Source organism: Myxocyprinus asiaticus, chromosome 18, assembly GCF_019703515.2.
Source record: "Myxocyprinus asiaticus isolate MX2 ecotype Aquarium Trade chromosome 18, UBuf_Myxa_2, whole genome shotgun sequence".
Taxonomy (NCBI): Eukaryota; Metazoa; Chordata; class Actinopteri; order Cypriniformes; family Catostomidae; genus Myxocyprinus; species Myxocyprinus asiaticus.
In genome coordinates, this window is record NC_059361.1 from 31,155,870 (window position 1) to 31,170,758 (window position 14,889).

At 35.4% G+C, this 14,889-nt stretch overlaps 1 protein-coding gene across 1 annotated transcript in view; it reads right to left on the reverse strand.

Annotated features, from left to right (window-relative positions):
- The window catches only part of LOC127455892 (cadherin-13-like), a 570,343-nt gene that overhangs the window by 432,784 nt on the left and 122,670 nt on the right, over positions 1-14,889 (reverse strand). The window contains exon 2 of the mRNA XM_051724064.1: positions 8,123-8,243. Within this exon, the coding sequence (XP_051580024.1) occupies positions 8,123-8,243 (121 nt within the window). The remainder of the gene's footprint in view (positions 1-8,122; positions 8,244-14,889) is intronic.

The following is a 14,889-nucleotide window of genomic DNA, read 5'->3' on the forward strand; positions in this document are numbered from 1 at the left end:
CTACTACTACTACCACTACTACTACTACTACTACTACTACTACTACTACTAATAATAATAATAATAATAAATCAATAGTAACTGTGTTATATTTAAGTAATATAGTATCTCACATCTGTGATGCTCTGTTATGCAGCAATTTATTTGACAAAATTAACTCCAATGTTGTATTTAGGATTGTGCTGTGAGATTCTGTATAAAATCACTTCATTTGATAAAAATAATAAAAATTTAATGTTGAAAATTAATTGTTATACTTGTATTTAATTACAATTTTAATGTATTTATTTAAACACAACTGTGATGATAAAATTGAAATAAACTGCTGATATTGAGTTGGTACTTGTACTCGTACTCAAAAAAATGGTATCGGAACATCCCTAGTTTAGATTTCACTCACCAGTGAATGAATTGTGTAGTATAGTGGTAGAGTATTCATCAGTGAGATCCTTTCACTGCGTGCTGAGAGTAAAAGTTGTTCCGTTTAATGAGTGTCCAAAGACGAGATCCACGCAACTTATTTGTCACTAAATAATGTCTCTTTTAATACCCTATCTGTTCTCTACAATCATTTAATTGTGATCAGGCAAAGCATCGATGAGATAAAGCCATTTGGGTCTCTCTCGTTAACATGCGCTAATTTAAAGACACTGTTTACAGAAATGCAGTATTCTCTTATAGAGACAGTACCAGTTTTTAGCACGTGTTCAACAAATCAATGTAAATACCTGTAAATAGTACAAATTATGCAATTAAACAATAAAAATTTAACAAAATATAATATACAGTATGCAATATAATATTATATTTATTGTAGATCTGTCAGAATTAACACGTTAACGCATTTGATTAATTAAAAAGTTTAACGCGTTAATGATTCTTAATTGCGATTAACGCATTTACCGTTAATACGGCATAAACACTTGTGTTAAGGGCGGAACCTTTGTAATGTGTCCACCCAAAGTTAATTAATCGTGATAAAAAAAAAAAAAATATCAACCGACAGCACTAATTTATTGATTAAATACACTGATTTGTTCATTTTTATTGGCCATTTACACGACAACGTTTTCAACTAAAAACTGAAAGTTTTTGTGCGTTTTGGCTGTTCGTTTACACGACAACGGCGTTTTGGGGCCTGAAAACGCAAACTTTTGAAAACGGGATTCAATGTGCAAGTTTTTGAAAACGATGCTGTTATCGTCTCCGTGTAAACATACAAAAACGATGACGTCATGCACAAACATATTATGTGTTATATAAAGAATGATGGATTGATAGGCATCAATTTGAGATGTATAATTATCAATATGAATACTGGTGTCTGTGCAAATAACAATAATCAACAATTTATTCATTTGGAGTGTTTTGTATGGAGTGTGAACATTGTACAGTAGGCAGAACCTGCAATTTGAAAATCTTGAAATTAATGTATGGATTCAGATGGGAAAAATGTATTTGTATTTTAAATGTTATTTATTTACTTTTATTTGATGTACCTTTACCCTGCAATTCATTCACCCACCGCTTATGTATATAGCCTATAGACAGAGATGTGATACCATGTACAGTATTCAATGATATGCTTAGAATATGAAAACATGAGGCAGTGAAAATGCAAGTTAGATCCAGTGTTCACAAGACCTCTCTCTCCGTCAGAAGATATCCATATATCAGAGTTCTGTCTGATATACAAAACCAGTCAACATCAACAGCTTGTTATGTTAACTTACTCTCCTACCAGCCCAAGAGTCAGCAGGGGGAATACAGAAGAAGGCAGGAGACGAAGTGATAGTAAAAATGAGCAGAGTTTATTGAATAATCTTGAGAGTTCAGTCTATAGGCATGCGCTCGAGTACTTCAAAACAATGCGCGAGACATTCAAAACTACAATGGCGGACTACAGGACTGTGTTTGTGCTGCTCGAGATTTTGAGTTTCTTGACGCTTCTCCAGCAAAGTAATTGTAGTAATAAAGCAACCTCATTGTTCGTCCAGACAAAATTGCTCGATGCTTTCGCCATCTTCATTGTTTGTATTCACCGCTCTGTGGAAGAATGCTTATGTGCGCATGCGCATGGTGTTTCTTTACAAAGTGACATCGCCAACTACTGTCCTGGCATGCATAATACAGTGTTTTTCATCATTTTCGCGGATCCGTGTAAATGGGGATCGTTTTGACAACATTGTCGTCTGTACGCGAAACTTTTCAAAAATGCAAAGGAAAAACTTTTCTGTTTTTAGTACATCGTTGTCGTGTTAACGTACCCTCAAATAGCTCAAATGTGACCAAAATGATGAAAAACTATTATTAACTATTAAAACTAACCCCATTTAATATATAATTAGTTAAATTAATATTTTCATATTGTACCTAGTTAGAAGGTCCCCTGTATAATTCACAGAATTAGCTGGTAGAGAATTTATTTAATATGTTAGCAAAAGGGACAACGGAAATATACCCATATGAATCGATATCGAATCGAATCAAAAATGGAAGTGAATCAAATAGAGAGCTTGAATCGTTATCGAATCAGGAAATCTGTATCAATATATTTTTTGAGTCATATCGCACCGTACTGGGTGCCCGCAGTTGAACAGTTGCTTGGGACCTCTGAAATTGGAACCCCACCCCTGCACGTTGTTATATACACTTTACACTGTGTAATATTGTATTGTGTGTGCTGCTTAACAACCAAGAGATGTGAAGTCATAATCAAACAAACTTGCCTAAAATGTCCACTCTCTCTCACACGTGTAGCATTGGGAGGTCTGATTCATTTTAATGTTTTAATTTATAGTGTTTCTCTTCCTGGACAACAGACAAAATATTGATGGACTCAAGTTGGACTACACAAAATTTTCTCCAATAAAATGCTCCCCAGTATTAGAATGTCCCTCCCCCAATATCATTTGGAACTGACCAGCCAGAAGCAAATCATGGCTCATGGCTGTGACACAGACATATTGGATTTATTTTATTTTATTTTATTTTATTTTTTAAAGCAACAGGCTATTCAATATATCCCACACAAACAGTGTTTTCAATAGGAAATATGGCAACAAAAAAGAAAACTGCACATATGTAGCCATTTCAAGGAGTTTTTAAAGCTGAAGTGTGTAATTGCACTACTAGCATCACCATCCGGAACTGCAAAAATAATAACTGTTTTCAAACAAATTCCAAAAAAGTCCCCCCATCTCCATTAGTTGTGCAAACATATAGTCCCACCTCAAACTCACCCCACTGGTTGAGCCAATGTTGCAGTGTTATGATAGCAAATCAGTTCATTCAGACAGCTCACTTACAGTAAATGAACCAGTTCAAAAACAAATCACTGATTCATTTGAGAGCCATGTGGAGGCCTGCGCAGGGATGTATTCTTTTTTAAAGCGATACTCAAAATATTATAATAATATGAATTACAATAACTTTAAAAAATATCTATATATATATATATATATATATATATATATATATATATATATATATATATATATATATATATATTACATTTTTAAATAAAAAGTATCAAAATAATAAAATAATATAAAATAAATTTCTGCAACTAAAGGTTCAATCATACCAGCTCTACAGATTTTCCACATCCATGTAGTACACACCCTTAACACATCTGAACAGGCTCCCGTCCACCAGAGGGAGCCCTCACCTGAATATTGAACTCTGTTACTTCCTGTTCCTGCCACATCAGTTCTTTTTTGGTCATTCACCGTGTATATAAGCTATGTGCTCACAGTATCACTTTGCGAATTATTGCCAGTTCTCTGCCATTGTTTTTGACTACTGTTATGACCATTGCTTACGTTTGCTGGATTTACGTCTCTGGATTACTCTTTTGGATTTGTTTGCCTGTGGACCGATTTATCTGTGTTTTGACCCAAGCCTGTGACCTGACTACGTTTAAGGAATTCTGTTTGAATTGTTTGTTCAATCCTTCTAATAAATATCCACAAATGGAATCCTCTCAGCCTACCTCGTCCTTACACATGTATTTTATCCTGCTTGAGTGAAGCCACTGTCAGCTTGGCTCTCACTGCAGCACTGACCTCTGCAACATGTCTGGTCCCCTGTCTGATTTGTATTCACAAACAGTACAGGACCTCTATATATTTCTGTGGTGAACACCATATAGTGGATTGCATTTATTACTCTTATTTTATTCATTTCTCATGTTTGGCTTGAGGGGTGGGTGGGTTTCAATCCCATCAGGCAACATATTGTTTATCATTTATCTGAAGAACTGATACATGTTGTTGCTCTCAAAACACTTGTGTTGCCAGTTTTGTGCAAGGAAGTGTAAGAGTATCCTGTGGGAAATGCATGCTTAATGTGTAATTAGACTGTAATTCCATTAATCACTCTGATTCTTGGGGTCTCCGGAGGGTTTTACTGTGCGAATGCAGAGACCTGTGAGGAAAAGACTCCTTTCTTGCGGTCTCCCTGGAAATAGAGTTTTGTGGCTTTCAGACCAAGTGTGTTAGCTTTTTTTAGTGTACTCCTAACAGTTAAGAAAATATACTTTTAGCAGAATTTAACAATTTATAATGTTTCTCTTCCTGGACAACAGACAAAATATTGGTGGACTCATGTTGGACTACACAAAATTGTCTCCAATAAAATGCTCCCCAATATGAGAATGTCCCTCCCCCAATACCCCAGAAGCAAATCATGGCTCATGGCTGTGACAGAGGAATTTATTTATTTATTTATTTATTTTAAGCGACAGGCTATTCAATATATTCCACACAAACAGTGTTTTCAATAGGAAATAAGCCAACAAAAAAGAAAACTGCACTTATGTAGACATTTCAAGGAGTTTTTATAGCTGAAGGTGTAATTGCACAACTAGCATCACCATACGGAACTGCAAAAATAACTGTTTTCAAATAAATTCCCAAAAAGTTCCCCCATCTCCATTAGTTGTACAAACATATAGTGCCACCTCAAACTCACCCCACTGGTTGAGCCAACATTGCAGTGTTATGATAGCACCACAGAGCAAGAGTATTTACATTAAGTGAAATCAACTTACAAATGGCTAATTTTGTCTGCATATTAACCCCATAAAGCTTAAAGGTGCACTCAGTATTTTTTTTAATTCGTCATCTTGGACGTACTGTGCATTGACACCTAGTGGTGTGACTGCAGCATCATTCAAACACAATAGTTTACAGTAACAGATGCCACTGAACACATTAACAATTCACAGTCAGCTATGATTCATTTAATCCATGAGTGAAAGTGTCCAATAACAGGGTGGTTCCTGAGATTAAGCAAGTAGTATTAGGCTGGTCAGTAGCCCATACTTAGTAGTAAATCTTGGGGTATCTGAAGAGACACACCAGGCTTTTCATACATACCAAATGTTTGAGAGTTTGGCTATGACAACTTCCTCTCCTTGGTTTATAGAAATACACTTGCCATTTGGATTTAAATAAGCAGATACCTAAGAGCCTATGATTGGATCATTATTGCAGTGATTAATATGTTTCAGCTGGCAACAATTCTTTTAACCCTAACTGATGCAGTGTGTAGCTTCTCATCTCTTAGAGAGCAACTATTATGGCTTTTAAACGTGCCTAATTTTGTTTTAAAGATCTCATACAAAAGATTTACATGCATCCAAGGTCAAAAAACACTTTACTTTGCTCATAATTTAAATTGCAGCATTACCTTTTTTACCCAGTGTCAAAAATTACTCGTTCAATGATCCATTCTAAAGGATTCATTATAAACTCCTCCTTTCAGAGAGCCTACTCTGCTCTGATTGGTCAGATGTCCCAGTCTGTTGTGATTGGTCTACCGCTTAGTGTAGTGTTTGAGGGTGGGTCAAAGCTGTTCGCGAGCAGCCAAAGACCAGAGGTGGGTTTTTTGTTACCAAATTACGTAGGTTAGTACAGGAAGTAAGTCTGGAATTACTAACGACTCATTTCAGGTGTTCAGAATCGGTTCTTTCTTTTGGGAGTCAATAACTCCATTTGTCGTGCACTTTGATATTTGAAACTTTGCAGACTTTTTTACATTCACAAACAGCTATATAACACACTACATGAAAGGTAATATTTGAAAAACCATAATAGATGCTCTTTAAACAACCATGTTGGAAGACATATCCCATGGTCGTGGAAAAGATGTTACTGTGTTTCAGAAGGGGCAAATTATTGGCCTGTATCAAGCAAAGAAAACAACTAAGGAGATTGCTGAAATCACTGGAATTGTGTTAAGAACTATCCAACACATTATTAAAACATGGAAGGATAGTGATGAACCGGCAGCTTCGTGGAAGAAATGTAGTCTGAAAAAAATCTTGAATGATCGTTATCGGAGATCACTAAAACACTTGGTGAAGCCTCATTTTAAAAAATCATCAGTAGAACTCATGGCTATAGTGAAAGTAAGAGCATTTCCACACGCACAATGCGACGAGAACTTACAGGATTGGGACTAAACAGCTGTGTGGCCACAAGAAAGCCACTTGTTAGTGAGGCTAATCAGGAAAAAAAACAATGTCAATTTGCTAAGGAGCATAAAGGTTTGACTAAAGAGCACTGGAAAAGGTCATGTGGTCTGATGAGTCCAGATTTACCCTATTCCAAAGCGATGGGCACATCAAGGTAAGAAAGGAAGCGCATGAAGCGATGCACCCGTCATGCACAGTGACCACTGTATAAGCCTCTGGAGGTGGTGTTATGATCTGGGGTTGCTTCTATTGGTCAGGTCTAGACTCAGTAATGTTATGTGGAAACAAAATAAAGTCAGCTGAGTACCTGAATGTACTGAATGACCAGGTTATCTCATCAATGGATTTTTTCCTTCCCTGAAGGCACGGGCATATTCCAGGATGACAATACCAAGATTCATCAGGCTCAAATTGTGAAAGAGTGGTTCAGGGAGCATGAGGAATCATTTTCACACATGAATTGGCAACCACAGAGTCTTGACCTTAACTTCATTGAAAGTCTTTGGGATGTGCTTGATAAGACTTTACGGAATAGTTAGACTCTCCTGTCATCAATACAAGATCTCGGACAAAAATTAATGCAACTCTAGATGGAAATAAATGTTGTGACGTTGCATAAGGTTGTCGAAACAATGCCACAACGAACACCGTAATCAAAGCTAAAGGCGGTCCAACTAAATATTAGAGTATGTAATTTTTTTTGGCCAGGCAGTGTATATGACATTACGATTCAAAACATTAAATACAATATGAATGGTTTTATGTTTTTATGCACCACACACTATAATTACATTTTAAAAAGTGAAAGTGTAAAACTTTTTTTTTCTTCTTCTTCTTTTTTATTTTTGCTAGGTCTCAGGAGGTTATAGTAAGATATTTCAAAGTGCATTGCATATAGGTCTTTCAGCAAAGGTTTGATCATGATGATGATGTAGAGGCTTCAGAAAATCATGTATCATATATGATGTGCACAGCGTTATAGGGTTCAGCTGGGATACAAGAAAAACTTTTTAATATCAAAAATATTATACACATCAGCATTAAAGTTATTTTCCTGTGCCTTTCTTTTTTGCTTTTTCTTTGCTGTTTTAATTTCCCTTTCCTGTTTGATGAGGTGAGAGTACAGGTTGCCTATTCTAAAGTATTCTCATGATATCTGTCTTAACTGCCCTGGAGAGAGTATGATACAGACAGAAAGTGTCAAGAGGCCGTCATCTTTGACCAACATGTCTGCCAGAATCTCGATATTAGTCTGTCTTTATATAGAAAGATCCCCGCCACAGCTTCTGTTCGCAAGCGGAAAAGAGAGGAATCACATCGACTTTGTAAGCATCCACACAATCAAACAGAATAATTGATGAGCACCAGAGCATTTTGATGTTTTGTTTGGACACTGCAGCTTTCATTTCCTCTTTTTTTATATAAATGAGAAAGTATTGTACATGATAAAAAGAATAATGAACAATCAACATTCACCAAAGCCCTGGAGAACTGTTCCCTCTTCAGCTGGCATGCAGATGTGTCTCATACAGATGTACTACCAGAGATGAGAGCGAGATGGAGAAAATGGTATGACAAGTTCCACGAGCATACTCTACTAATAAACCTTCTCAATCAATTCTGATGACATCATTGACATACCTTGCAGCAAAGGAACATCTTTGAGGAACCCTCCATTGTACTCCACTCTGTATTCTTTCTCTTGAAATCCTGGAATACAATCAACTTTGTCTTCCTCTTCCTGTGCTCCAATGCACACAACCTGGAAAACAGAATGAAAAATTTCTATTCAATTACTGAAAATAACACACATACAATCATGTGCCACAATACTTGTGACTAATGTGATTAATTCATGTGCATGCTAATAGTTTACCCTTTTTTCTTTCTTTCTTTCTTTTTTTTAATGTATGCTCTTATAGTTATTTTTCATAGAATGACAATTCATAGTGTCCAAGTCTGTAAAGCTCTAAAACAAACAAACAAAACAAAAACATAAAAGTAGTCCATACATCTTATGAACTATATTTCAAGTCTTCTGAAGCCATATGTTATATAGCTTTGTGTGCCGAACAGACCAAAATTCATTTAATCATTATTTACTAAAATTATTTCCTTTGAAAGCTACAGCTGAGGGCAAGATTATCAGTGAATAACAAATTGATATGATTTTACCGCCTCACAGTATTGTGACAAATTCTCATGAGACTATGTTGGGTATATTTTAGGTCCTTTTTGGAGCACACATATCGGGATTGGAACAACATGAGAGTAAGTACATAATAACATTTCATTTTGGGGAGAACTTTTCCTTTAAGATGAAAGAAATACATGCTTTTTTTAGACTGAAAAAATTCTTGACATTGTTCATACTCATCATTAATTCACAGAACTCAGCTACATTCTTGAACTTTTCTATATAAAGCATTCATATAGTCTGCAAGACCATGTACTGTAAATAAATTACATAAAATCCAGAAAGCGATTTGGCGTTGGATATATTCTATTTATTCTAATTATTTACATCTGTGTATTTTTTTTTACTTTCAAAGAATGTACACATACACATATTTTTTTAAGTAGCCTTGTGCCATTCATTGTCATAAAATACTTTACAATGGCCAAATGCAGCTGGGAACAAAGGGCCAAAGGTAAAGTATTTAAATTCTAATGGATCAACAAGTCCATTTTCTGACGTCCCTACAATTACTAAATGCTGCTTTTATAACGAGCGAGACCACAGTGATTCTGCTGAGGGCTTTTCTGGACAATTATGTCAATTTCTGGTTGCCTTCCACTTAGCAAAACAAAACTTGTCTTCATTAAGAATTAAAAATAATCATCTTGCTTTTAAAACTTGGAGGAAATTGCATTGCTGTGGCTTTTAAGTCAATGGAAAATGGAGAGAGGGTTTTTTTAGATTGCTGTTTTCCTTTAGTAAGGCTAGCCAGCCAGGCAGGACCAACCTTTCAGTTCATCTTACTGTCATTCCCTCTTTTACGCCTAGCAACATTATTACTCTTTCACAACTATTTTTGCTCTCCATCAATCACTCATTCAGCTGGAGAGAAGCAGCGATTCTTTCTGACAATGACATATCCCACATGCAACCATTTTTGGATATACAGTCGTGTCCCTCCTGTCAGTCCTACATAGTACAAACTCCAGACCAGTGGTTCTCAACCAGTAAATTCTAAATTCAAATAATAAAATGCATCTAAACACGTAATTGTACATTTTAAGGATATTTTTAATGTGGAGGAGACAGCTCTTCCCATATATTTTGTTGTTGACGCCAAAGGCTGTGCGCCCAATCAAACACTACATTATATTGGTGCAAATTCATCTGTCACTTGGTGGAAAGTAGCCAAATTAGACAGATGCCAACATGGACAGGTTGAAACCCCCCCCCCCCCAAAAGAAAACTATGCTAAGGTAAAAGAAAATATGACTCAGGCAGTAAGAATAAACATGGTTTGTGCCATCCAGAATGTGTTTTGTGCTATGAATTATTGGCTGCCAAGAGCGTGAAACCGCTAGAGAGGTAGAAATCAAACATTCAGTAATCCACATCCAATGCAGTTCCTGGTGATCTTAATAAATGTAATGTAATAAATAATTTTGGTACTGTGTTGGGTTGCCAATATATGTCCTAAAGCAAAACCAGTTGAGAACTACTGCTTTAGATGTACAGACAGAATTTCAGAAATGAAATTCAACAGCTGCTTTCTAGAGCATCCATTCAACACATATGCAATACATCTTAAACACAGAGCATAAATCATCAGTCTCACTATCTGAAATGTAAACATTTCATACAGTATTAGATAACCCATTCGTGAATAATAGAAGTGCTGGCTTACTTTTCTCTCTTTGTGATTTAATAAAACCCCTACTCCCTTTATAATCATTATTTATGACTGGATATGCACTATTTGAAAAATAAAAGAAACTAGTTGGAGTGGTTACCATTAGCCAAGAGGCTCGTGCACTTGCAGCATCATATCAAGGAAATTCGAGTTTTGAAGTAAAAAAACACACCCAAGAAAAAAAATCTAACTGATTCTATACTGGTCTCTATTCAATAAACTTTCAAGTTTGTGCTTATTTGGAGACTTATTTTATAAATAACTTCTATTATATAAGTTTGACTTTAATGTACTGTTACAAGTTTATGTTATGGCTGTTTGTAAGAAGATATTGCTTTTGTAACTTAAAGCAGACAAAGATCACTTATAATATGATCATGTCATAAAGCCTTTTGACTGTTTACAGTATATAGCACTAATAAGATTAACTTTATTAGCTTCTGCTGCGTTAAAATTGGATGTTGCTTGTATTATAATCAGGGTTGGGAGGGTTCCTTTTGAAATGTATTCCACTACAGATTACAGAATACATGCTGTAAAATGTAATTTGTAACGTATTCCATCAGAGGTTGTACTTCCTTCGCCAGCTGAGGAAGTTCAACCTGCCACAGGCGCTGCTGATACAGATCTACTCAGTGGTCGTTGAGTCTGTCCTCTGTCTGGTTTGGTTCAGCTATGAAATCAGACATCAGAAGACTACAAAGGACAATTCGGACTGCTGAGAGGATTATTGGTTGCCCCCTGCCCCCTTCAAGAACTATACACTTCAAGAGTGAGGAAAAAGGCTGGAAAAATCACTCTGGACCCCACTCACCCTGCCCATTACCTTTTTGAACTGTTGCCTTCTGGCCGACACTTCAGAGCTCTGAGCACCAGAACCGTCAGGCACAGGAACAGTTTTTTCCCTCAGGCTATCCATCTCATGAACAGATAAATTGCCCCATTGAGGAATAACTATGTGCAATACAGTTTAGTCTTTTTTTATATTTATCTAACACATCCAACCTCTTCTGCCATTTCATTCCTCTGAAAAAAAAAAAAAAAAAAGTGCACTGTACATAACAGATAACATATTTGTATTAGATTTGCACTACGTATGTGTATGTGTGTATATATGTATGTGTGTATGTACGTATGTGTATAATTATTTTTTATTATTATCTATGTCTTGCTGCTGTTTTGTTTTGTTTTTGTATTGTTGTACACTGGAAGCTCCTGTCACCAAGACAAATTCCTTGGCATACTTGGCAATAAAGCTCATTCTAATTCTGATTAGATTACTCAAGGTTAGTAACGTGTTCTAAATACTTTGGATTACTTCTTCAGCACTGGTAGATTTTTTCACTTGTTTTGACTATAAAAACTCTGCCAGTACAGTAAGACAAAATACACATGTTAAAAATACATTCTCTGAAAAACCTAAATATCTTATGCAGTGTTGTTTCTAAAACAAGATAAATCAAACTGATCTTGTTTTAAAGATTTTTATATATATATATTTTTTTTACAGGAAAACAATAAAAACAATATTATCAAAAATATGATTTTTGCCCTAATATCAACGGTCTTACTAGAAAAAAAGAAATTATGATCCAATGTGAATTTTCTTGATAAAAAAAAAAATATGATCGTGCCTGGTAACGTGCAAATAAAATGGCTAGAAATATCATTTTAGCTTAGCGTAAAGCTGACAATTTACACAAGGTTTATTTCTATTTCTTCTGCTCCAAACTTACTTCAAACTTACTTCTCTGTCTGCTCGTATGAATGTAACACATCATAAGAAAGTGTTTCACCGCTGTTCAAATGCACTTTGGATCACATCATTTATATGTATAAATGTTTTCCATCTGAAAGGACTAAATATTAAATGAAACAAATGACAATAAAATGCAAAGTAATCTCTTCAGTAATTAAAATACTTTTTAAATGTAACTGTATTCTAATTACCAATGATTTAAATTGTAACTGTAGTGGAATACAGTTACTTATATTTTGTATTTTAAATACGTAATCCCGTTACATCTATTCCATTACTCCCCAACCCTGATTATAATGCATTATTCTCTAAAGTATAACTATGAATAGGAGACATCTTCTAATGTATTATAACTGTAGTTGTAATTATTTATGAGAAGTTATAAATTATCATAAGGTGTATTATGAGACATTACGAATTCAGTATAATGCATTTATAATGTCTTTACAATTAATAAAAAATATGCAACGTGATCTCATGAGAATTCATATGTATTCTTACCTAAAGTTTGATTCTAGCAAACGTACGTTCTCTTATGTTTGCATAGACACAGAATCATACAATATTGGCATATTGTCAGCATCTAAACATCATCATTTTACGTATTAATACCTATCCAACTTTTTCCTGAACATGGAAGTGCTCCACTGTTCGCCTGTTTTCAATTTCCGGTCTCCAGTGTTTTCGTCCGCATCAGCATTTATTCTTAGTGGGTAAAGTGTTACATTTGTAGAAGTTGTCAAAACAACATGTGGCTCTATAGCGCAGATACTTTACAGAGTCAAGATGACGTTTTTTTTTTTTTTTTTTTTGACAGTGCCTCATCTGAGTAGAAGACATGAAGCAATGATCCAAGGTGATATCATTAACTACTTTGAGTTGTTATGACAGACAACAACTGCACAAGTTGAGCGTAAAATAAATAACACTTAAATGGTTGTTGTTCTCCGCATTGATTGCTCGTTTTAGTTTTACATTGTGTCTCGAGACCAGAAATAGAAAACAGGCAATTAGAATCATCATGGCATGCCCAGTGGTTGTTCAGGAAAACTGTGGATAGAAACGTACAAATTTTACGTGTACTGTTTGAACTGATTAATATTTATTCAACAATCTCCATCTCCATCTGCCACAGCGTCATCACACCTAACCGCCGTAACCATCAACCCTCATTGTTTGGTTTCATTTTCGAAATAAATAAAAAATTGCCACCTCAAGAAGCATCAGGACAAACGGTTTTATGGCAGTGACGTTGCATGCTCATTGGCTCTCAAGTGTCTCGTGACTGTTTGCGACTGCCTGGCATTCTGCGATGTATATATTTGAATAAGATAAGACAGCACTGTTACGGTGTGCATCAGGAGAAGATTTACAGCAATTAATAATTAAAATTTTACTCTTTACCTTACGCAAAGCTATTGTATGCCATCAGGGAGCACATCGGATGCAGTGCATCGCCCTTTGGACTACTTCTGTACTGAATTTTGCCATTTTTGTACAGAATTTTACCATTTTTCTGAATAAATTATTGTGATTACATTTATCTGCCTGTGACGTGTTTTATATGCTTAATAAATGGTGACGGTTAGGTTTAGGAGTAGGTGTAAATTTATATATCATAACAAAAGTTAATACTGTCAGAGTTCCATGGTCATGGAAAACAGGGAATTTTAAAATTATGATTTCCAGGCCTGGAAAAGTCATGGAAGTTAATAAAATCTTCAAAGTCATGGAAAAATCATGTATTTGTATTTATTTTTTTATTTATTTTTTTATAGTTTATATATTTGTATTTATTATGCTCTGTCCTAAAATATTTAACCAGGGTGTTACTTTACATTTGATTAAAATCCCATGGTGAAGAGTTTAAAATAGATCATGTTATTTAGAATACCTGATCAATTAGGGGACTTTCACACTAGAACTTTTGGTGCGTTTGGATAATGTGAATGCTGTTTTCCGAACTCGAGTCTGCTTGAAAAGGTGGTCTGGAGTACGGTTCATGTGAACTCTGGTATGGTTCGCTGCTGATATGAATGCAACCGTACCAAATCGCGGAAGTGAACTGCTTGTGATGACGAATAATTAGTGTTTTTGCATGCTCCCGATCGCAAATATTATAGTATAATGCATTTCTCACACCTGCCTGTGTCCAAATAAATCCCCTTAAGAGAGCAGCTCACATTCTTTACATCTTTTGCAACGCATCTGCGGGCTCACGGCAGACAAATGCAAATATTCATCACATCATTGCACATTCAATGCATCCATGGCAGACAAACACAAGTGTCGTTCTGTGCATATACATTTTGGTGGTATATCCAAAGAGATGAATACTTTAATAACACAGCCAAGCTGATGTCTTCATGAGTTGTTACTATTTGAAAAAAAGTCATTTTTGATCAAATCTAGACAGGCCCCATTTCTAGCAGCCATCACTCCAACACCGTATCCTTGAGAAATCATGCTAAATTGTGAATTTGGTACTAGAAAATCACTTGCCATTATATCAAACACAGTTGAAAGCTATTTGGTTCATTAAATGAAGCTTAACATTTTCTTTGTGGTTTTGAGTTGCCACGGTATGCAATAGACTGGCATGTCTTAAGGTCAATATTAGGTCAAAAATGCCAAAAAAGAAACAGCTTTCTCTAGAAACTCATCAGTCAATCATTGTTCTGAGGAATGAAGGCTATACAATGCTTGAAATTGCCAAAAAAAAAAAAAAAAAACTGAAGATTTCATACAAAGGTGTATGCTACATTCTTCAAAGACAAAGG